The sequence below is a fragment of the Suncus etruscus genome, chromosome 14 (assembly GCF_024139225.1).
Source record: "Suncus etruscus isolate mSunEtr1 chromosome 14, mSunEtr1.pri.cur, whole genome shotgun sequence".
Classification (NCBI taxonomy): domain Eukaryota; kingdom Metazoa; phylum Chordata; class Mammalia; order Eulipotyphla; family Soricidae; genus Suncus; species Suncus etruscus.
Genome location: NC_064861.1, coordinates 89,148,878 through 89,170,153, shown reverse-complemented (window position 1 = coordinate 89,170,153; position 21,276 = coordinate 89,148,878). Strand labels below are relative to the sequence as shown.

General features: G+C 59.2%; 3 protein-coding genes across 5 annotated transcripts in view; all 3 read right to left on the bottom strand.

The window, feature by feature from the left end:
* The window catches only part of MARK4 (microtubule affinity regulating kinase 4), a 206,685-nt gene that overhangs the window by 161,621 nt on the left and 23,788 nt on the right, over positions 1 to 21,276 (bottom strand). The window lies entirely within an intron of this gene.
* Positions 378 to 15,386, bottom strand: CLASRP (CLK4 associating serine/arginine rich protein). Of its 2 annotated transcripts, XM_049787254.1 has the most exons (21): positions 15,346 to 15,386; positions 13,415 to 13,541; positions 9,058 to 9,155; positions 8,784 to 8,885; positions 8,432 to 8,511; positions 7,028 to 7,112; positions 6,098 to 6,246; positions 5,554 to 5,650; positions 5,043 to 5,121; positions 4,890 to 4,963; positions 4,148 to 4,189; positions 3,850 to 4,065; positions 3,446 to 3,730; positions 2,055 to 2,324; positions 1,926 to 1,965; positions 1,672 to 1,732; positions 1,521 to 1,579; positions 1,403 to 1,449; positions 707 to 789; positions 594 to 618; positions 378 to 515 (listed from the first exon to the last, which is right to left on the bottom strand). In XM_049787254.1, the coding sequence occupies exons 2-21, from the start codon at positions 13,511 to 13,513 to the stop codon at positions 473 to 475; spliced, it is 2,034 nt and encodes a 677-aa protein (XP_049643211.1). In that variant the 5' UTR covers positions 13,514 to 13,541; positions 15,346 to 15,386; the 3' UTR covers positions 378 to 472. The 2 variants fall into 2 exon arrangements, 1 of the variants encoding a protein (XP_049643211.1); XR_007502403.1 differs by lacking the exons at positions 378 to 515; positions 594 to 618 and having other exon boundaries at positions 1,922 to 1,965.
* RELB (RELB proto-oncogene, NF-kB subunit) overlaps positions 16,091 to 21,276 on the bottom strand; it is a 33,318-nt gene continuing 28,132 nt past the window's right edge. The window contains exons 14-17 of the mRNA XM_049787523.1: positions 20,317 to 20,532; positions 19,617 to 19,685; positions 19,417 to 19,494; positions 16,091 to 16,902 (exon numbers count right to left, since the gene is read on the bottom strand). Coding sequence (XP_049643480.1) covers positions 16,517 to 16,902; positions 19,417 to 19,494; positions 19,617 to 19,685; positions 20,317 to 20,532 — 749 coding nt within the window. The 3' untranslated portion in view covers positions 16,091 to 16,516. The remainder of the gene's footprint in view (positions 16,903 to 19,416; positions 19,495 to 19,616; positions 19,686 to 20,316; positions 20,533 to 21,276) is intronic.

Sequence of the window (21,276 nt, the reverse complement as noted above, 5' to 3'; positions counted from 1 at the left end):
CAAGTAAAGTCCTCTTGACTACCCACACTCGAGTTTTGGCTTTTCTTTTGGGGTGTTGGGGTGGGGGAGCTTCCCCTCCTTGGGGTGGACGGCTGGGCCTGGGCCGACCGGTTTGGGGTGAGGGGGTGACGGGGAGAGGCCAGCCCCTAGCGCCCCGGGGCTTAGCAGGCCTGGCACAGAAAGCCGTGCTCCCGGTTCCCGGCGAGGGCGAGGCCGGGCAGAGGCCTGGGCCTGTCACCAGAGGCCCTGGGCAAAGTCCTAGCCCGGCCTTGCAGCTGGGCACCGGGCCCTTTCCCAGCGCCCTGCCCCACTGGCCGCCCTGGACACCCACGCGGCCAGGCCTGTCCCCACAGGTACAGAGGCACGGAGTCAGGCGAGAATTAAATAATCTTTATTTTTCACTGGAAAACCAGCAGCCTGAAGGCAGTTGCCCAGCTCCCACCCTCTTCAGCACACACCCTCCCCCCAATGTTCAGTGTCGGTAGTGGGGGCTTCGGGAGCGCGACCTCGAACGCCTGCAGAGAGAGAAGGGGAGTGTGAGGAGGCAGTTGAGGGGTGCAGGGGTGGGTCTGGGGGGCTGCTGGTTGGCTCACCTTCGGGAAGAACTGTACTCCCGACCTGGAGAGAGAAGAGGAGGCAGTGAACAGGTGGTCTGGGCAGTCTGCAGGGGTCCCTTGCAGAGCTGCCCACTGGCCTGGACACTCACTGTAGCGGGGGGACGGGGAGCGGCTCTGGCGGCTGTACTGACGCTCCCATTCCTCACGCTCCTTCTCGCGCCGCTCCCGCTCCCTGCAGGATGGGTAGGGGGGACCCTGGAGGGTGAGCCAGCAAGGAGGCTGCTGCAGGTTTCCCCCCTTCCCTGGTTCCCAGGGTGCAGGCTTTATGCACAGACCGTCGCTGAATGTGGAAATGGCCGACCCAGGAGCAGCAGGATTTGCAAGACCAAGCAAGGGTTCAAGTGCCAAGGGGTGGCCCCAGTCGGTGCCCAGACTGCCCGGGGCCATAGGTGCTGCAGGAGAGGTGCCTGGCCCAGAATCACAGGCCTGGGTGGGGTCCTGAAGTCTACCTCATGGCAGGGGCTGACCCTCACACCTTTCCCTGACTTGAACTGGAAACGGTTCCACTGCACTAGAACGACTTTTTCTTTCCAAGAAGCAAGAGTTGCAGCTTGGTCATTTGAACCAAGGCCTCAGCTGAGCCACAGGGCTGGAGGGGGTGTTTCAGGGGGAGGCACGAGGACTCCCTGGCTTGCAGTGGGTGGGGGGGAACCCTGCAGGAGGAGAGTGTACCCCTCTGCAGGTTACTCAAGAGGCTTCTGGGAGGAGATGGGGGCCCCTGGCAGGCATCTGGGGCCAAGCAAAGGCGGGTCAGCAGGATGGGGTGCAGGGAGCGAGGAGCTTACTTCATGCGGATCTTGCGGGCCATGGCTCGGAGCTCGTCTTCCCGTTCCTAGGATGGAGGCCATTAGGGTCCGTGCCAGCTTGGGGGCCACTCCCCGGCTCCCCACTTCACCCCCTCACCTGGCGCTCATGCTCCTGCTGGATCATCTTCTCCTGAGCCGCCTTCTTATCCGCCTTGACTGGGGGAGAGGGGTCCGGGGAGAGTGGCTGAGAGGCACCCCAGGACAACCCACCCCAGGGCCCAGCACCTGCCCTGCGCCCCTGCACCTACACTGCCTGTTGAGCGCCTTCTGCATCCTCAGCTTCAGCTTCTCCTGAGGCGTCAGCTTGGGCTGGGGAGGTGAAGAGGCGGCATGGGCGTGGGTGTCCCGAGCCCATCCACCCGCCTCTCCTCTCCCGAGCCTGGGCCGCCCGCGGGGGGGTGGAGGGAGCCCCGGGGACAGTGAGGTGGGACAGGCCCGCCGGGCCCAGCGTGGGCACTTGCTGCAGTGGGAGTTAGACGGGCGGCTCCAAATTCTTACTGACTTTGGCAGCTCCTGTCTCTTTACCAGCGGCAGGGTCACTCCTGCGGGGGCGTGGGAGACACAGAGTGAGGTCAGACAGGCCAGACAGCGTCCCAACAGCCCCTCAGTGGGCCAGGCTCCCCCCACTCACTTTTTCAGCTTCTCGCCCACGGCGGGGGACGCTGCCGGCCTGGTCAGCTTTTCCCTGGGGGGCGTCGGCGAGGGGCTTCGGGAGGCACTGTGGCTGCGGGATGGGCTGCGGCTGCGGGACGGGCTACGGCTCTGGCTGTGGCTGCCGCTGCGGGAGGGGCTGCGGCTGCGGGACGGGCTCAGGGACCAGCTGCTGCGGCTCTGGCTGCTGCTGTGCGGTCGGGGCCCACGACCTCCCCGCCGGTACCGGTCCCCGGAGCGAGAGCGGCTCCTGGGAGGCAGGGCAGGGGGCACCGTGAGGCTCTGGGGCACCCTCGCCCAGCTGCCATCCCCCGCAAACCCCTGCACCCCCGGCCTAGCAGTGCCCACACTAGATGCCCTCTCACCAGCACCCCCACAGCCTTTAGCCTCTCTGGAGGACGAGCAGGGGCCCTCTTTTAACAAAGGGCCCTCTTTTAACAAAGGGCCCTGGTCTGAGGCCCAGAAGCTACACCCTGCCCCTCCAGCTCACCTGGCTGGGTGTCCCCCACTTGCAAGTAGGCCAGGGGGGGTTGGTGGTCTCACAGGGATCCCCTCCCTCGTGGACATCTGAGCTGTGTCCTGAAACCTCCCACCCTCACCCCCACCCTTTCCCAGCTACACCCTCAGGCTGCAGGAAGTGACCAGAGCCTGGAAGGGTGACCAGGAGGACCGCTGCGCCGACCAGCACTTTCAGACTCACAGGTGAGGACACAAGACGGGTCCCCCACGGTCCCCTCCTTGAGGGGAGCGTGTGTAGGGGAAAGGTGGCTTCCCTGATTCAATCCCAGGCAACGGCACAGGGGCCCCAGCACACTGCCAGGCACACTCCTGAGCAGTCAGGAGCAAGCCTTGAGCACCAGGTATGGTCCCAAAGTGAAAACAGGGGTGGCTGAAGTGACAGCACAGTGGGGAGGGCATTTTCCTTGCACGCTGGCTGCCAAGGTTTGATCCCATCGGATCCCCTGAATACCGCCAGGAGCTATTCCTGAGCACAGAGCCAGGAGAAAGAAAAGTCCTGAGCATCGCAGGGTGGGCTGACATGGCCTCAAAATAAAGCAAACAAAAACAGGGGAGGTAAAGAAGTCACCCCAGAAAGTGGACGACGAGGCCTCCCACCAGGCTGCCCGCTCTGGCGGCACCCCAGGGAGGCATCTGTCGAGACCCTGGCCCCCAGAGCCCCCACCATGTGGGCTGCAGAGACCCTAGGCTGAGACCTCATGACATGAGTTCTACCTCCCAGCCCCGAGGACAACGGGCCTCCCTCAGTGATGCCCCCTACTGGCCAGAGGCTTCCTCACAGAGGGGCAGAGGCCAGGTCTGGAATGCCCAGAGCTGTGGGGGGTCCTTCCTTCCCCCAGGCCCTTCACGTACCTACTTCTGCGCCGGGGTCCGTAGGCCCCGCGCCGGGCTGGGGAACGCGAGTAGCGGTGTCCGTCCCGGGAGCCGCAGCCCGAAGGCCGCCGGCCACGGCTGCGGGAGCGTGAGTAGCGGCGGGAACGGGACCGGGAACGGGACCATGAGCGAGAGCGCGAGCGGCCCCGGCCTGACCGGTAGTAGCCACGGCGGGAACGGGAGCTGGAGCGAGAGCTGGAGCGGGAGCTGGAGGTCCGGGAGGCAGAGGACGAGGAGGCGGAGGACGAGGATGAGGAGCGGCGGCTGCAGGCGGGGTACGGGGGCCTCATCAGCCAGGCGTGGGCCGGGGCTGCAGCCCCCCACCGCCCCGGAGCCCCCCTGGGTGGCCAGGGCGTAGGGCGGGCGGCGTGAGCGTTACCGACCGGGAGCTGGCATTACGTCCCGGGGTGGGGCCGCCGGGCTGGGGGGCTGCGGGGGGCTTCCCTGTGGCAGCCCCCGACGCGGCGGCAGCTGCAGCGGCGGCGGCCGCCTCCTCGTCACTGCCCCCAAAGCTGGTGATGAAGGTGATCTTCTCCTCTCGGCCCGGGGAGGGTGAGCGCGAGCGAGAGCGGGACTCGGACGTGGACTCTGAGGGGGACCTGCAGAGTAGAGAGGGGCCCGGTCAGGCTGGTCTGCTCTCCCGCAGAAGGAGGTGCTGGACTCTACCCTCCCAGAACTCACCTCTTGTAGGGGTCATAAGTGGGGCTGTCTCGGCGAGCATAGCTGTGGGAGGGACAGATAGATGGAGGGAGGGTGAGGCTGGGGGTCAGGGCGGCCCAACTTAGCCAATGTGGGAAGCAGGGGTGCCCCACTTCCTGCTGCCGAAACCGAAGCACCCAGGCTGGACTCAGGGCCTGAGCAAGGGCTCCAGAGAGACGTGTGGCCTGGAGCCCCAACCCAAGTGTCACGGAACCGCCTTCACCCACACCTGGGGTGACATGGAGAGGCCTCTCATGTAAACCTCACGTGGCTTGTGCAGCCCAGAGGAGGAGCAGGAACCAGAGAAGGAAGCGAGTGACCGAGCTGGCAGTTAGGACAGGAAGTGGCCGCAAACTGAGGGGGGGTCAGAGTCCAAGGTGGCCACACAAGGGGGGAGCCGGGCAGCGCCCCAAGTGCAGCAGGGTGGGGGGCAGGCACAGGACTTTCTCTTTTTTTGTTTGTTTGTTTTTTGGGTCACACCCAGCAGCGCTCAGGGGACCATATGGGATGCCGGGATTCGAACCACTGACCTTCTGCATGCAAGGCAAAGGCCTTACCTCCATTCTATCTCTCCAGCCCCCCAGCCCCGGCAAAGGCCTTACCTCCATGCTATCTCTCCAGCCCCCCCCTCGGCCCTTTCTCAAGGGGCCCTGCTGGGGGTGTGACACACACCTCAACCCAATGCCCCCACCCAGTGTGTGGCCACGGTGGGGTGGGGTCCTACCTGGGCGGGCTGATCTTGCGGCCACGCAGCCTCTTCTCGCGGAACTCCCTCCGCTGGCGCCGGGAGCGACGGCCCTGGAGGGTGGCAGGTGGTGAGGGGGCTGCCCTGTTCCCCCCAGACCTGCCGAGACCCTGGGACACTAACCCCCCTCACCGAGTACATGGCCTTCTCTTCCTCCAGGGCCTTGGCGTGCTTGATGGCCTCAGCCTCCTCCTTGTCCTTCCGCAGCATCCTGGAACCAGGGGGTACACGGGTGTCGCTAGACAACAGGTCACCCCAGTCCTTGGGGCCCCCACCCACCAGTCACCTGAGAGCAAGCAGGCTCCCACCACAGACTTGCACTCTGGGGCTGGGCCAAAAGATGGGAGAAGGGACCGGGTGGTGGCGCTAAAGGTAAGGTGCCTGCCTTGCCTGCGCTAGCCTAGGACGGACCGCGGTTCAATCCCCCGGCGTCCCATATGGTCCCCCAAGAAGCCAGGAGCAACTTCTGAGCGCATAGCCAGGAGTAACCCCTGAGCGTCACAGGGTGTGGCCCAAAAAACAAACAAAAAACAAACAAAAGATGGGAGAAGGCACCCCGGGGCTCCCTGGGGCAGGACCTGACAGCTGGGGGGGATGTCTGAGACAAGGCGGGGGTGGAGGGTTCCCGGCCCAGGGTCCCCACCTGACAAAGTCGCCGTCGGCCATGCCATAGGTGGTGGCCTGCTTGTTGAGATCGGCCACCTGCTCCTGGCTCAGCTCATCCACATCCACCTCCACGTCTGCACCAAGACAGGGACCGTCAGGGACTGCTCCATAAAGACAAGGACCCGGGGCCAAGCCCCAGGAAGCATGGGAGTCCCCCTTCTCGGGAGGACCCACAGGCAGGCACCAATCAGCTCACCTGGGTACCCCAAGGCCAGAGGCAGCAAACAGGGAAGGGGCAGGGAGGAATAAGGGAACCCCAGAAGGGTGTGCGCAGAGGGGAATGAGGGGGGCCAAGGGTAGCAGGGGAGACATGGCTGGGATTTTGGGAGGGCACTTTCCAGGGAGGGCCACACAGCAGAGGGGTCACCCTCAAACAGCATCCTGCAGCAGCGGGCACAGGGCCAGGAGAGGATGGGCGGGACGGAGGCAGCTCTAAGCTCGGGATGTGGCCCGCGGGTGAGGGGCCACAGAAACGATGTGCGGGGGCTGCGGGGAGGGGGCGGGCAGAGAGGGGACCCCACCGATGTCGGGGATGACCTCATCTTCATCCGAGTTGCTCTCGTCCTCAGCTGGAGACTCCTCCTCCTCCGGCTTCTCAGCCGCCTTCTCGACCTCGGCCACGGTGCTGTCCTCGTAAGTGTAGCCAATGGACGCTTTCTTCTCCGCCAGCCTGGCACAGATAGGGCAGCCGTGAGCGAGGCAATGCCAGGAGATGCAGGCACAGCTTGAGCCCTCCCTGCCTGCCTGCCCGCCCTCGGCCCCATCCAGTGGGCACTGTTCCAAGGCCCCTCCTCCAGGAAGCCCTCTGTCGTGCTGGCTCGCACAGCTATCTCCACACCAGGATCATCACGGCCTACTGTCCAGTGCCCAGACACCTCTCCAGAGCGAACTCAGCCCAGAAGTGAAGTGACAGGCAGGGGGAGCCCCGACAATCTCCAAGGAATGCCTGGGAACTCTTCACATGGAGGAGGGCAGGAGGGCTGAGGGCTGGCAGTGTGGAGGGCAGAGTCGAAGGCAGGACCCCAGGACCCCAAGACCCCGGACGCGAAGTGGGCACAAGGCTGATGGCAGAGATGCAGGGGTGGGCAGATCAGCCATGCCGCTGTGCTACACAGGCCTGTAGGAGGTGCCCAGCACCAGAGGCTGCTCCAGGCTTCAGGGCCAGATCCCAAGGTCTCCTCCACCCCAGTTCACTTCTTTTTTCTTTTTCTTTTTCTTTTTTTTTTCAGTTTTTGGGCCACACCCGGTGACTCTCAGGGGTTACTCCTGGCTTGGGGGACCATATGGGACACCAGGAATTGAACTGAGGTCTGTCCTGGGTCAGCTACATGCAAGGCAGCTACCACTGTGCTATCGTTCCAGCCCTCCCCACCCAGTTCATTTCTGAGGGACTCAGATTACACTGACCCCGACAACCTCCACCTCCCGCCCAGACCCAGTAGCCTACTCACTTCTTCTTCTCCTCCTCACTGGGCCTCTGGAGACCCCCGTAGAGCTCATCAATGTAGATCTGGTACAGGCACTGCTCTTCTGAGACTGGAGGGCGACAGGGTAAAGGCGAACTGGGAACTTAGGGGGCAGGAAGAAAAGAAACCTCCACCCAGACCGGAGACTGGGGCAGAGTATTCTCACATGGCACAACCCCTCCTCCTGGTCGGAGCCCCCAGGATCTCGCTTAGTCACCACCCAACTCTGGGGGCAGTCTTTCCCCTTCTGTGCAGGAGCCACAAACCTCGTGGGGGGGGGGTGGCCCAAAAACACTTCTGGGGACCCCTTGGGCTCTTCCACCAGCTCCTGACAGCTAGGGGGCGCCCAGCCTGAGATCCACCTCTGCTCCATCATTGCCAGTCTTATAGCCTTAGGGGCCAGTTCCAGGGAGGGGGCGCAGAATTGAGTGGGATCCTGACTGCATCTCCATGAATGGAGTCGGATGAAGTCAGTGCCAGGGCACAAAACGCTTCGACCCCTAAACTGAGGCCTCACTGCTGTTACCAGAATTCAGGCTGTCTCTGACTTTTGAACCTACCCACTGGAGCTCAGAACCCCACTTTTGGCTCTGCAGAGGTAGAACAGCAGGGAAGCAGCTTAATTTGCCCACACATAGCCAATCGGGTCTGATTCCTGGCACCACAGCCCTGAACACAGAGCCAGGAGCAAGTCCTGGACATGGGTGGCTGGAACCAGAGCTCTCAAAGAAAGCCAGCAAGGCCCTTCTGTTTGAAGCCCGTCTTCCTCCCCAGAAACGAGTGAACACCTGGGGCCCTTGCCTATAAGATAGGGGTGCAGGTGGCATGAGAAAACAGACAAGTCAGGCCCAGGGAGACAGCACAGGGGTGTTTGCCTTGCAAGCAGCTGATCCAGGACCAAAGGTGGTTGGTTCAAATCCCGGTGTCCCATATGGTCCCCCGTGCCTGCCAGGAGCTATTTCTGAGCAGACAGCCAGGAGTAACCCCTGAGCACCGCCCGGTGTGGCCCAAAAACCAAAAACCAAAAAAAAAAAAAAGAAAAAAAGAAAACAGACAAGTCTGGGGGAGTCAGCCCCACAGAGGCGGGAAAGGACAAAGGCCCGGACAGAGGGTGGCGCCATCCCACAAGGGGCTTTGAGCACTGGCTTGATGGAAACAGCAGAGACTCTGAGGAAAGCCAAGGATCAGCCAGGGGAGCAGGGCAGGAGAGCAGAAGGGGGCAGAGGGGACACAGGCAATGAATGGGGTGACCATGGCAGCCCCGAGGTGGGTGGGTAGGCCCAGGCTGAGGCTCTGAACAGAGGAACTGGATGGTGGAACCTCCTTTCCCAAACTGTCCCCACTCCTGGAATGCGGAACCCCACCACCTGCCCCAAGGGAAGGACTCACTTCCGGCAAAGTCATTCTGTACCAGACCCCGGTAGCGCTCGTAGTTGCACTTGCGTTCATCTGATTCCTGCTCTGGAGAGCTGAGGGAGGCAGTGGGCGGAGGTCAGAAAATAATTGGGGGAACCGGAGAGATAGCCTTGCAAGCAGCCAATCTAGGACCAAAGGTGGTTGGTTCGAATCCCGGTGTCCCATATGGTCCCCGTGCTTGCCAGGAGCTATTTCTGAGCAGACAGCCAGGAGTAACCCCTGAGCATCACCGGGTGTGGTCCAAAAACCAAAAACCAAAAAAAAAAAAAAAAAATAATAATTGGGGGGTGGTCAGGGAGCAAGGGTCAGAGGGCAGGGCACTCACACTGTGGTGAGCAGCGGAGGCGTGTAGTCGGGGATGTGATCCAGGTGGGCGCGGACGTCGAAGCGGTCGATCATGTTGTTGGTGTCGCCCTGCCAGGGCATCCTGCGGCGGGAGGCAGGAGAACCAGGGCTGGAGGGGTCCCCAGTGCCCACTGAGGTGCCCCCAGCAGCCCCCACATCCTCACCCAGGGGCCTGGGGATCCCAGGCCCCGGTCTCCAAGAGTAGCAGGCACGCCGCCCCACAACCGCCCACCCGCACCCCTAGGCCCCCTCACATGTTGACAGGGCTCTCAGCCGCCAGCGCCACAGCCGAATCCAGGTGCACCTTGCACGCACGCCCGTGCAGCTGCAGGAACTGCGCCGGGTCCTTCTTCTGCAAGGACAGGAGGGGGCGTCACCTCTGCAACCCCCCAGCCAGTCCAGGGGGGTCCCAGTCCACAAGGCTGAGCACTGTGCCTCCATGAGCCCCAAACCCCAAGACAGAGTGAAAACAATCAAGAACACAGACCTTGGGTTCCAAGGACACCCCCCCCCCACCTCCACCCACAGCTCCTTAGAGGCCCCACCACAGCCAGCACCGGCAGCAGCGGGCGATCAAGGCCGTCACGAGCAGCCAGGAACCAATCAAGTGCATCTGGGCAGGGATGGCGAGAAAGGAAGAGCTGGGCACTGACCCCAGGCCAAGAAAGCACAGGTGGGGGAGGAGCCAGGCTCACGTTGGGGCCCAGCAGAGGAGAAACATGCTGCCAGGGAGTCAATGGCACAGTCTGGCACAAACCTACAGTGAGGACAGCTCCAAGCCCCAAAGCCCACAGCAGGGAGGCTGGGGAGGGTGGTGGCAGCCTCAGGTCTTGTCTGGCAGTCCTTGGGCCAGGGATGTGGCGCCCTGAGAGGACACATCAGCCCGGACAGGGCACTGGGTGCCACCACTCGCAGCACAGAGCAGTGGGAGCTGGCCAAGGCCAGAATACAGGGCTGAGGGCGCCGGGGATGCTGCCAAGGCATCCGGGATTCTGCGGCATGGAGCCCAGTTCCCAGCGCTGAGAGGGAGGGAGGGAGTGAGGACAGGACCCACGGACACAGAGACCCAGGAACTGGGCAGAAAGGAACAGCTGGGTGGGGTGGGGGGAGCTGTAAGGAGATGACCCCATCCACAACAATCGAAACTTCACAGAGCAGGGAGCGCACCGGCCCTGCACAAGTTGGACCCAGGTTTGATCCCCAGCACCCTCAATAGTCCCCTGAGCAAAAACCCCAGTAAGAGAACCTCCCTGGGTGGATCTGTCTGTGCTGAGACCTGGCAATTCTCTTGACACCAACTGAGTGGTTCCTTTTCTTTCCCAATGAGCTGACAAGGGGAAGCTATAGGGGACTGGAACTAAGATGCAGAGGGTATGGGCAGGGGGTGGATAAGAGAGTGGGCAGAGCAGCCTCTTATGCCCATCCCCCTTCCCAGTAGCCCCATCTGCAGGCTGGTCACGCAGGCACTCGGAGATGGCGCCTCTCTGTACCCCATCGCCCACAAAGCACCCACAGATACTCCACAAGCTTCTCCTTGTCGCCCCGAGAGGGACTGGCCATCACCCCAGGCCCAGCAGGAAAACAAAGCTCAGGATCTGCACTGACAAACAGGAGAGCACAAGCCAGCTGAGTGGCCCAAGTCCAGCCTCCTTCCGCCTGCCCCCAACCTGGCAACCATGTCCCTCTGGGCAGAAATACCCTGGGCAGAGCGACAGGGCAGCCAGGGGGAGGGCGCTGGCCTTGCTCAAGAAGATCGGGTTCAATCCCCGGCATCCAAGAGGGTCCCCGGAACCCGCCAGGAATGATTCCTTAGCTCAGGCTAAGCCCTGAGCACTCCCTGCCCCCCCAAAAAAAGCAGCTGGCTGGGCAGTTGCTGTCCCCGGCGAAGGGAAGAACTGGCCAGGTGAACTGGCCAGCCCGCCTCCATCCACACTGCCTACGAGACAAGCAGCTGGACTCTGAACCCGGAACCCTGCCCGTCACAGTACCCGCCACCTGACTGGGTCCCCTCAGCCAGACCCTTCTCTGCCAGCCCTGCCAGGTGGCCCCCCTGGCAAGGGTGAAGATGCTGGGAAGGGCCACGGGAGCCCAACAGAAGTCAGCAGGCGATGGACCGATAGCCAGCACTGACAGCCACCATGGCGATATCTTGATCAGAGGGACCCAGGCAGGGAGGAAGGAAGAAGGGGAAGGAAGCGGGGTGGAAGGAAGGAAGAGGAAGGAGTAAGAAAGGAAGACAGGCCAGGCCGGCCAGAGGGAGCAGGTAGAAGGCCCTTCCTTGCCTTGCACACAACCCTCTTCAGGTCCCCAAACACAAGATAGGAGTGGTGGGAGGCAGGAGGTCTGGAACACAGGGTTGGCATGCAGGAGGCCCAAGGAAATCCCAGTCAGCATTAGTCGGAACATGCAGGGAGCAGAACCCCCTCCCCCAGCACCGTGTATGGGCCCCAAACCACACTGAAAATCCAACAGTAACTCCCCGTGAGTCTGATCTCTAGTTCACAGTTCTTGTTTTTTGTTTTGTTTTGCTTTTTTGTGTATTTGTTTTGGGGCCACACCAGAGAGTGCTCAGGGGTTACTCTTAGCTGTATTCAGGAGGACATAACTGCCAGCATAGCCCTAGGTCTTTGCTGACCTTCTGGCTGGACCCATGATGTAAATGTGACCCAAAATCACTTTAATTCTGGTCTGGAGCAGCAAGGGTGAGGGACTCCAGAGGGGAGGAAGAACAGAGAGCCAGGCTGGCTGTTGGAGCAACACAGGACTGAACAGGAGGCAGGGAAGGAGCCCACGTCTCACCCTCAGAGGGCTGGGCAGGGACTGAAGGGGACTTAGGTTGGGCCAGGCGAGTCACTTTGGGGTCCCAGGGTTCATCCCAGCATCACAGGAAAAGAATCACAAATTCTGGGGGACTTGCTTAGTATTTACTCCTGGGTGATAGGGAGCAAAGAGATCAAATGGGGCTGTTTCTTGGAGGAGGAGAAAATGGGGGACAATGGGCCTGAATGTGTGCAGCGGACAGGGCGTTTGCCCTGCACAAATCCAACCAGAGTTCAATCCCTGGCATCCCATTCAGTCCCCCGCCAGGAGTGATTCCTGAGCACAGAGCCAGAAGAACCCTGAGAACCGCCAGGGGTAGCCCCAAAACAAAACAAACAAAAAGCAGTTGAGGGGCCTTCAGGGTGGTGCTGTGATGTTTTGCCCCCCAACCCAGATTTTCACACGGGAGAGGCAGGGTTGCTTTTGTGCGGTAGAAAGATCCTCCATGTTGGAATGGGAGAAGCTGGAGCAGCGGGTCTAGAGTCTGCCACCTAACAGGGTGGGGGACGGGGGCGTGCAACAGACAGAGTTTGCCAGACAGAAAACAGGGTGTCGGGAGGCCGGGCCAGGCGGCACAAGCACCCAAGCTCGAAGACCCTCCTGCCTGCCTGGACGTCTCAGGCTCAGAGGCGACCAGAGGAAAAAAAGACCAATTTGGGTTCACTCGAAAGCAGAATGGGGGGCCGGGTGGTGGCACTAAAGGTAAGGTGCCTGCCTTGCCTGCGCTAACCTTGGACGGACCGCGGTTCGATCCCCCGGTGTCCCATATGGTCCCCCAAGCCAGGAGCAACTTCTGAGCACATAGCCAGGAGTAACACCTGAGCGTTACTGGGTGTGGCCCAAAAACCAAAAAAAAAAAAAAAAAAAAAAAAAAAAGAAAGCAGAATGGGGACAGGAAGTACATGCTTGGCCACCTCGGCTGGCAGAGAGGCACTGACAAGGGGGTGCAAGCCCCTTCTGGAATCCCATCTGTACAACCCCCCAATATACACACAGCTACTAGGGTATTAATATCATCCAGTTTGCTTGTCTGCCTCTATAAACATGTTGCCCAGAGCACAACTGACTCTATTTTGCTTGTTCAGGAAGTGACGAGTGACCTGTCCTTGGGGCCAACAATACCCTTTATCAGAGCCTCCAACCAAGGAGAACGGGTTGTGGGGGGGATCCCCATCGCCGTGTCAAGGTGAGGTTTACCAAGACCTTTTCGCTTACTGTTAGCTCCGACCTTTGCAATTGGCCTGACCCCCCCCCCCCACCTACACACGTCCCAACCAACACAACACTCAAACCTAGCCAGGTGTCCTCAAAGGTCAGGCTCCAGGGAGGGAAGCATTGGGCCCAGGGCGATAATAGTACAAAGAATGAGAAGAAGTGTTGGCCTGGCACACGATGGACCCAGGCTGGATTCCAGGCATCCAGGAGTGACCCCTGAGCACAGAGCCAGGAGTCAGCCCTTAGCATCATCAGATGTGACTCCAGAACCACCACCAGGGGCTGGAGTGGTGGTGCAAGCGGTAGGACATTTGCCTTGCACGTGCTAACTTACGACAGACCAAGGTTCAATCCCCCGACATCCCATATGATCCCCCAAGCCAGAAGCATTTTCTGGAGTGCAGAGCTAGGAGTAACTCCTGAGCGTCACCGGGTGTGGCCCAAACCCCTCCCCCCCAAAAAAAAACTAAAATGAAACTGGCAGGAGGATTTGCATGATGACATAAGCGCTGGCCCTGGCATGTTCCCAAGCCCCCCTTGCTTGCCCGCAGGCCCCCAGACGCAGGCAGGACTCACAATCTTCTCATAGTACTCCCGCCGTCGCTCTGCCCGCTTCTTGTAGTCCACCATCATACCCCTCAGCTTCCGCTCATGCTTGCGAGCCTCGTGCCACATCGTGTAGCGGCCAGCCCTGGGCCTCCACCTGGGACAGACGAGGAGGAGGGTCAGAGGGCCAAGAAAGAGGCACTGGAGGGAGCTTCTGGTGGGGAAGACTGTGGAACCAGAGCCCTAAGTCTCAAGCCCACTCCTTAAACCTAACCCCTCCCTCCAACTCCAACTTCTGATAGGGAGTGGGGAACCCCCCAGGCCAGAAATGTGCTAGGTTCAAGGTGCTGGAATCAAGGAGGGGGTTGGGAATGAAAGAAGTCAATTAAGGGTGCTTGTTTTGGGCTCACACCTGGAGGCGCTCAGGTTTACTCCTGGCTCTACTCTCAGAAATAACTCCTGGCAGGTTCAAGGGAACTGGATAGGGTGCTGGGGATCAAAGCAGGGGTCAACTGGCTGGAAGAGACAATGCCCTCTGCGCCATACTGTAGCTCTGGTCTAGCCATTATTTTATTTTGTTTTGGGGGCTATTTTTTGGTTTTTGGGCCACACCCAGTAACGCTCAGGGGTTACTCCTGGCTATGCATTCAGAAATTACCCTGGCTTGGGGGGCCATATGGATGCGGGGGGGGGGGGGGGCGGGGGAAGGAGCAAACCGACCAAACCGCAGTTCGGCCTAGGTTAGTGCGTGCAGGCAAAGGCCCTACTGCTTGCGCCACCTCTTCGGCTCCTTTATTTTATTTTTAGGGAGGAGTAAATTTGGAGCCACATCCTTAAGATTCTCAGGCTTACTCCTGGAGATGCTCAGGATATCACCATAAGCCAAGGTCAGGATCCAAGTGAAATCCAGCTCACCTGACACCTGTACTCTGTCTCCCACCCAGGGAGCACTTTAAAAAGAATCCGGAAGCCTCTTGTAGCAGCTGGGGTTAGAGTTCTGGGGCAGCAAGAGCAGGAATGGCGCCAACTAGAGCCATCCAAGGGGGAGGGGAGTGAAAGGCAGGGGGCATTTTTGCCTTGCATGCAACCAACCGGGGCTCCACCCCCAGCATGCCATATGGTTCCCTCTCCGGGAATGAAAACTAAATGCAGAACAGAAGTAAGCCCAGAGCACAGCTGGACGTGGCCACCCCCCAATTTTTTTTTTTAAGTTTTTCCAAGATATTTTGCGCGGATTAGCCTGGACTGCGGTGGTGTAGGATTGGGGGGGGGGAGGGCGACAAGTGAAGGGCGTGGATAGATGGACAATGACGCTCCAGGTGGGGGGGGAGTGGACACCTGGGGGGGGGATAAAGATCCTTGCAAGGGGGGCAGAAACCTGTCCAGGCTCCAGAGCGCAAATAAAATATAGAAGGGCCGGAGAGACAGCATGGAGGAAGGGCGTTTGCCTTGCATGCAGAAGGACGGGGGTTCGAATCCCATCATCCCATAGGGTTCCCCCCCCCCAGAGGCTGCCAGGAGCCATTTCTGAGCGCAGAGCCAGGAGGTACCCCTGAGCGTTGCCGGGTGGGACCCCAAAGACCAAAAAATAAAATGAAATCAAATATGAAATAAAATCGGATCTAAATTGGGGGGAGTCCCAAAGCGCAGAGACAACGCCTGGGGGCTGCATTCAGGCCCGGGGAGCAGCCCGGGAGCCCTCGGGGCGTTCCAGGCGGGCTCGGTCCCGGCTGGGTTCTGTTGACAGCGGCGGGCGCCCAGGCCTGCAGGGCCGAGCTCGGGCCGGCCGCGGGGCCAGGGGCGCGGCCTGAGCCACCTGCAGGCCGCGGGGGGCCGTGGCGGGACGCGCGGGCCCTAGAGGCCGGGGTCCACCGCGGCCCGGGGAGAGGCCCAAGCCGGGCGCGGGCGAAGCAAGCTGCGCGGAAGGGCCCGGGCGCCCCGGGGCCGCCGCCTGCACTCACCGGCTCCTCGCCGCCTCCCACCGCCGCGCTAGCGCGCTGCCCGCACCGGAAGCGGAAATGGGCGCCCGCGCGAGGGGGCGGGACAAGCGGAGCGCGCAACCGGCGGCGCGAGGGGCGGGGAAGAGCGTGATTGGACGCCGCGCTGGAGTGGGCGTGTCCTGATGACGGGAAGGGTCCTTTTCACGTGGGCGTGGTTTTCTCGTGGTGGGCGTGGGCGGGATGAGGGGCGGAGCTTGAGAGCATCCTTCCTGCTCCGTGAGTGAGACATGAAAGCCCCCTCCCAGGGACCAGATAGCATGGCGGTAGGGCGTTTGCCTCGCAGGCAGGATGGTGGTTCAAATCCCATATGGCATTCCATAGGGTCCCCCCACCCTTGAGCTTGCTAGGAGTGATTTCTGAGCGTAGAGCCAGGAGTAGCCCCTGAGTACCTGCCAGGTGTGACCCAAAAGGGAAAGAAAAAAAAAGGGAGACCGGAGAGACAGCATGGAAGTAGGGCATTTGCCTTGCATGCAGAAGGACAGTAGTTCAAATCCCGACATCACATAGCCCCCCCCCCCCTTTGAGCCTACCAGGAGCTATTTCTGAGCCAGGCAGGAATAACCCCTGAGCGCTGCCAGGTGTGACCAAAACCAAACCAAACCGAACCAAACAAAAAAGCCCCTCCCAAAGCTCCAAAATTCAACTTTATTTGGAAGACAAATTTGGAAGAACAAAACACCCTCCCCATCTCACACACACACACACACACACACACACACACACACACACACACACACACACACACCTCTCCAAGCCTGGGTAAGGAGGCCCAGGATCCCCTGCACACTCAGCTCCTTCCCTTGATAAGTCTCCACCCTGGGGAAGATGGCCCCAAGTAGGGGTTCAGGAGGTGCCTCATGAGGCCGCTGAGGTTCCATAAGCTGAGACAGCCAAAGCTCATTCCTCTCCAGACTCCCTTCCGTTTTCTCATCAGAAAAATGGATCCATGAGGGGAAATGGGCATTGCCGGTGCTTCTCCCCTGGTGCTTTCTAAGAAGATGACTGCTTCCAAAGGAGGAGAACTGATCAACTGGGATGGAAGGGGTGCGGCCATCCTGGTTAGGGGACCCAGGCCCTGCTTACCGCTTCCCTTCCACCCACCCCCAGCATCTCTCCTCCAGCCTCACAGGGGCTACGTGGCATCGGGCCCGGGCGACAGGAGGCCACCTCCATAGCCCATGTCACGGTACTGGTTGGGGAACATGTTACTGCCCACGAGGCTAGCAGTGCCCCCATCCCCAGAGCCAGGGGCCTGAAAGGAGTCCAGCGTTAGTGGCTCGGGGTCAGGGGGCTCCCCCACCAGAGCCCCAGCACCCCCATTGCCCACAACAGCACTGGCGAGTGGGGGCGCCGGGGACAGCATGTCCAACATATTGAAGAGTGGGGGGCCTGAAGGGTCATAGGCAAAGCTGTCCTCCAGGAGATCTGGTCCAGCGGGGGGCTCCAGGCCAGGAAGAGTCACGGTGCCAGGGAAGAAGTCCGGGTCGGGCATCAGGGCTGAAGACGGGAGGAACAGGCCTGGCAGAGAAGAGAAGAGAAGAACATGAGGGCAGAGCGATAGCTTGTCTTGCATGTGGCTGACCTGGGTTCGATCGATGGCATCCCATAGGGTCCCCTGAGTCTGCCAGGAGCAATTCCTGAGTGCAGAGCCAGGATTAAGCCCTGATTCAGGTGTGTTTGTGGAGAGAGAGAAAGAGAGAGATTGTAAACTGACCATTCTGTGCTGTGCTAAATGCATTGGGGGGGGGAACATCAATTCTATAAACCCCCCGGGTGCTCTGCTCAGTAGAAACAATCACTGTTTTTATTTCATAAGCAAGCTGGAGAGTTACTGCTTATCACACTGCTGACCCTGGTCAACCCCTAGCACCACGCAGGGCTCCCCCAAGTCCCACCAGGAGTGATCCCAGAGCACAGAGCCAAAGATAAGCCCTGAGAAGTGTCTGGTGTGCCTCCCCCAAAAAGAAGGCTGGTAAAATAGCACAGACGAAGGGTGTTTTTCTTGTAAGTGGCCAACCCAAGTCTGATCCGAAGTATCCCATATGGTTCCATAAGTCTACTAGAAGTGGATTCCTAAGTGCAGAGCCAGAATTAATCCTTGAGTACTGCCAGGTGTGGACCATAGATAAAATTTTAAAAAGAGGGGCCGGGTAGGTGGCGCTGGAGGTAAGGTGTCTGCCTTGCAAGCGCTAGCCAAGGAAGGACCGCGGTTCGATCCCCCGGCGTCCCATATGGTCCCCCCAAGCCAGGGGCGATTTCTGAGCACATAGCCAGGAGTAACCCCTGAGCGTCAAACGGGTGTGGCCCAAAAACCAAAAAAAAAAAAAAAAAAGGGGCCGGGCGGTGGCGCTAAAGGTAAGGTGCCTGCCTTGCCTGCGCTAGCCTTGGACGGACCGCGGTTTGATCCCCCGGTGTCCCATATGGTCCCCCAAGCCAGGAGCAACTTCTGAGCACATAGCCAGGAGTAACCCCTGAGCGTTACCGGGTATGGCCCAAAAACCAAAAAAAAAAAAAAAAAAATTTAAGAAGAGCATTTATTAATTTTTTTTTTGGTGTAGTCTTTGTGGGCCACAGCTGAGGTCCCAGGGCTTAACAATGGCTCTGCACTCAAGGATCACTCTTGATAGGATAAGGAAACATATGGGATACCAGGGATCAAACCTGGTTGGATCACATGCAAGGCAAGAGCCCTCCCTGTTCTACTCTCTCCAGCCATACATTTAAAAATATGTTTTTAATTAAAAAATATAAAGCAATGGGGGGGGTCGAAGAGATAGCACAGCAGTATGGCATTTGCCTCGCACACAGCCAACCCAGGATGGACCTGGGTTCGATCCCAGGCATCCCATATGGTTCCCCAAGCCTGCCAGGAGCAATTTCTGAGCACAGAGCCAGGAGTGACCCCTGAGCACCACTGGGTTGTGGCCCAACCTTACCCCCCCAAAAAAGACATTCTTGGAGGGGTCATACCTGCCATTCTTAAAGGGCTACTCAAAATTCAGTGCTCAGAGTCACTCTGATAGGTGCTTAGGGTACCAGGTAGTATCAGGGATTAAATGTGACCCATTGCACGTGAAGCCCTTTGTGCAACCCTTGGTGCCTGTCAACAAAACCTTAGTGGCCAGGAGGCAGGAGGCTTTTCAAGCCACTGAAACAGAGTAGCCTAGATCAGAACCTCTGAGTTCGACATAAATTTACAGGAGATTTGGGGCCGGAGAAATGCCATGGCGGTAGGGCATTTGCCTTGCACACAGAGGGACGGTGGATCAAGTCCCGGCATCCTGTGTGGTCCCCCGAGCCTGCCAGAAGCGATTTCTGAGTGCAGAGCCAGGAGTGATCCCTGAGCACTGCTAGGTGTGATTCAAAAACCAAATATATATATACAAGAGATACACACCAATCTCATGTGGTGAATCCTGGGCCATCACCAATACACATATTATCCCAGCAGAACTTCTAGGGGTTGCTCCTGAACACAGACCAGGAATAGCCCCCACCCCACTCCCAGTATGTCTGGGTCTCTTTTCCCTATTCAAAAAATTCTCCGTGGGCCAGAGTGCCTTGCTCGCACTAACCCAAGATGGATCTTGGTTTGATCCCCGGCATTCCATATGGTCCCCCAAGCCAGTAGCGATTTCTGAGTGCATAGACAGAAGTAATCCCTGAGCATCACTGGGTGTGCCCCAAAAACAAACAAACAAACCCCCCCTACTGGGTCTTTAAACACAGTTTGGTTTGTTTTTTTGGGCCATATTTGTCTGTGCTCAGGGCTTTCTCCTGGATCTACACTCAGGAATCCCTCAGGGGACCCTATGGAATGCCAGAGATTGAACCTGGGCTGACCTTGGGCAAGGCAAGCACCGTCCCCACTGTGCTATCACTCCAACTCCTCCCAGCACCTTTTTTTTTTTTTTTTCAATCTTATATTACTAAGTGGCAGCTCAGGTCTTGGGGGTGCTCCTGAGGTCCTCCAAAGACACCGGGGCTGCAGATAAGGGGGAGTGGAAGGCCCAAGCCAGCGGGAGACCCCACCTGAGCTGTGCCCGGGCAGGAAGTGGTCGAGAAAAGCTGGTTTCTTCCTCCTCCGTTTGCTCTCGATGCCGTGGGGATCTGAGGGAAGGTGGAGATGAACACTCCTGGATCCCTCAATCCCTCTCTCCCCCACAGGGCAGGCCATGAGGAGGTGTCCAAACAGCCCCTCCCCTCCCCAGATGTGGATCAGGGGTACGCACCAGAGCTATTCAGCTCCCCCATCAAATCAGGCATCCCCCGCTTCCGCTTCTTGTCCACACCGTAGCTGTCTGCTCAGGAGATACAGGATACAGAAGTGCACGGTTATTCTTGCAAAATCAGTGACTTTCAACGGTCCAGTGACCACTTACCACTGGAGAGTGCAAGGCATGTTATCTTGGCCCATGCCCTGAGCACCCAGCCAGGATTAGTTCCTGAGTACCACAGGAAGTGCCTCAAAACCCAAACCCAAGCTAGAAGACAAAGCATGTAGACAGCTGTGGAGATTAGTCAAGTCCTTGGCCTCATCATGCAGCCTTAGCCACACCTTACTCGGAAGAAAGCCCAAACCCACTTCTGCTCGCTCCATGGCTCTCTGGGCATTCTACACTTGCTGTTCCAGTTTCTTCCAACGTCTTCCTCAACACCCACCCCTGTTTCCCTGAAATACTGCTTAGTCAGTCTCCCAACTAGCCCCTACTCCAGGAAGCCCTCTGGAACTACTCAGGCTGAGTCAGGAGCCCCCATTGGCCAGCAGTGTTGATGCAAGTCCCCTCCAGGTCCTGCCTGTTCTGGCTGTCACTGCACAGGGATAGATCTGTCTCCCACCCACATCCACACCCACAGCACTGTAAAGTTGGTGGCTGCAGCTCTGCAGGGGTGACATTGGGATCTCAGGAAGCGATGCAAAGCCCTGGTTACCATGGTCTCGGGGCAGGTAGGTGAAGGGCAGTGGCTCGCTGCACACTCCATCCGTGAGGCGCTGCAGAAACACATTCACAGTCACGGGCTCAGTGATCTCCAGGTCCTCATAGGGCGGCGTCTTGAAGACAATGGCGACCTGGCGATGCACGTCGGCCTGCGAGAAGTCGGCACGGCCCTCCCAGGATGCCCGGCTGAACACCACCGAGATGTCCTCTGTGGGGAGAGCCAGGGGACAGGATGGGGGCGCAGCTGAGAACACAGCGGCTCTAGTGGGCTCCAACAGCAAGTGCTCTCTGGAATGGGTCTGAATTATTTTTTTTATTTTGGGGGGGTCGCACCTGGCAGTGCTCATGGGTGCCCCATGGCTCTGTACTCAGGAATCACTCCTGGTAGGCTCGGGGAAGGGGGGGGACTATATGCGATGCGGAGGATGGAACCCTGATTGGCCAAATGCCTTCCCCCACTGTGCTATTGTTCCAGTCCCTATTTTTTGTTGTTGTTGTTGTTTGTTTTTGTTTTGGGGCTACATCTAGTGATGCTCAGAGTTTACTCCTGACTCTAAGCTCAGGAATCACTCCTGGCAGGGCTCAGAGATCAGTGGGGTACCAGAGATTGAGCCTGTGTTGACTGTGTGTGCAAGGCAAAAGCCCCTCCACACTGTATTATCACTCTGGTTCCCCTGTTTTTTTTTCCTGTTGGTATTTGGGTCACAGTGCTCAGGGATCACTCCTGGCAGGGTTCATATATTTTTTTTTTTTTTGGTTTTTCGGGCCACACCCATTTGATGCTCAGGGGTTACTCCTGGCTAAGCGCTCAGAAATTGCCCCTGTCTTTGGGGGACCATATGGGACTCCAGGAGATCGAACTGCGGTCCTTCCTTGGCTAGCACTTGCAAGGCAGACACCTTACCTCTAGCGCCACCTTGCCGGCCCCACAAGGCAAGTATTGTACTGCCTT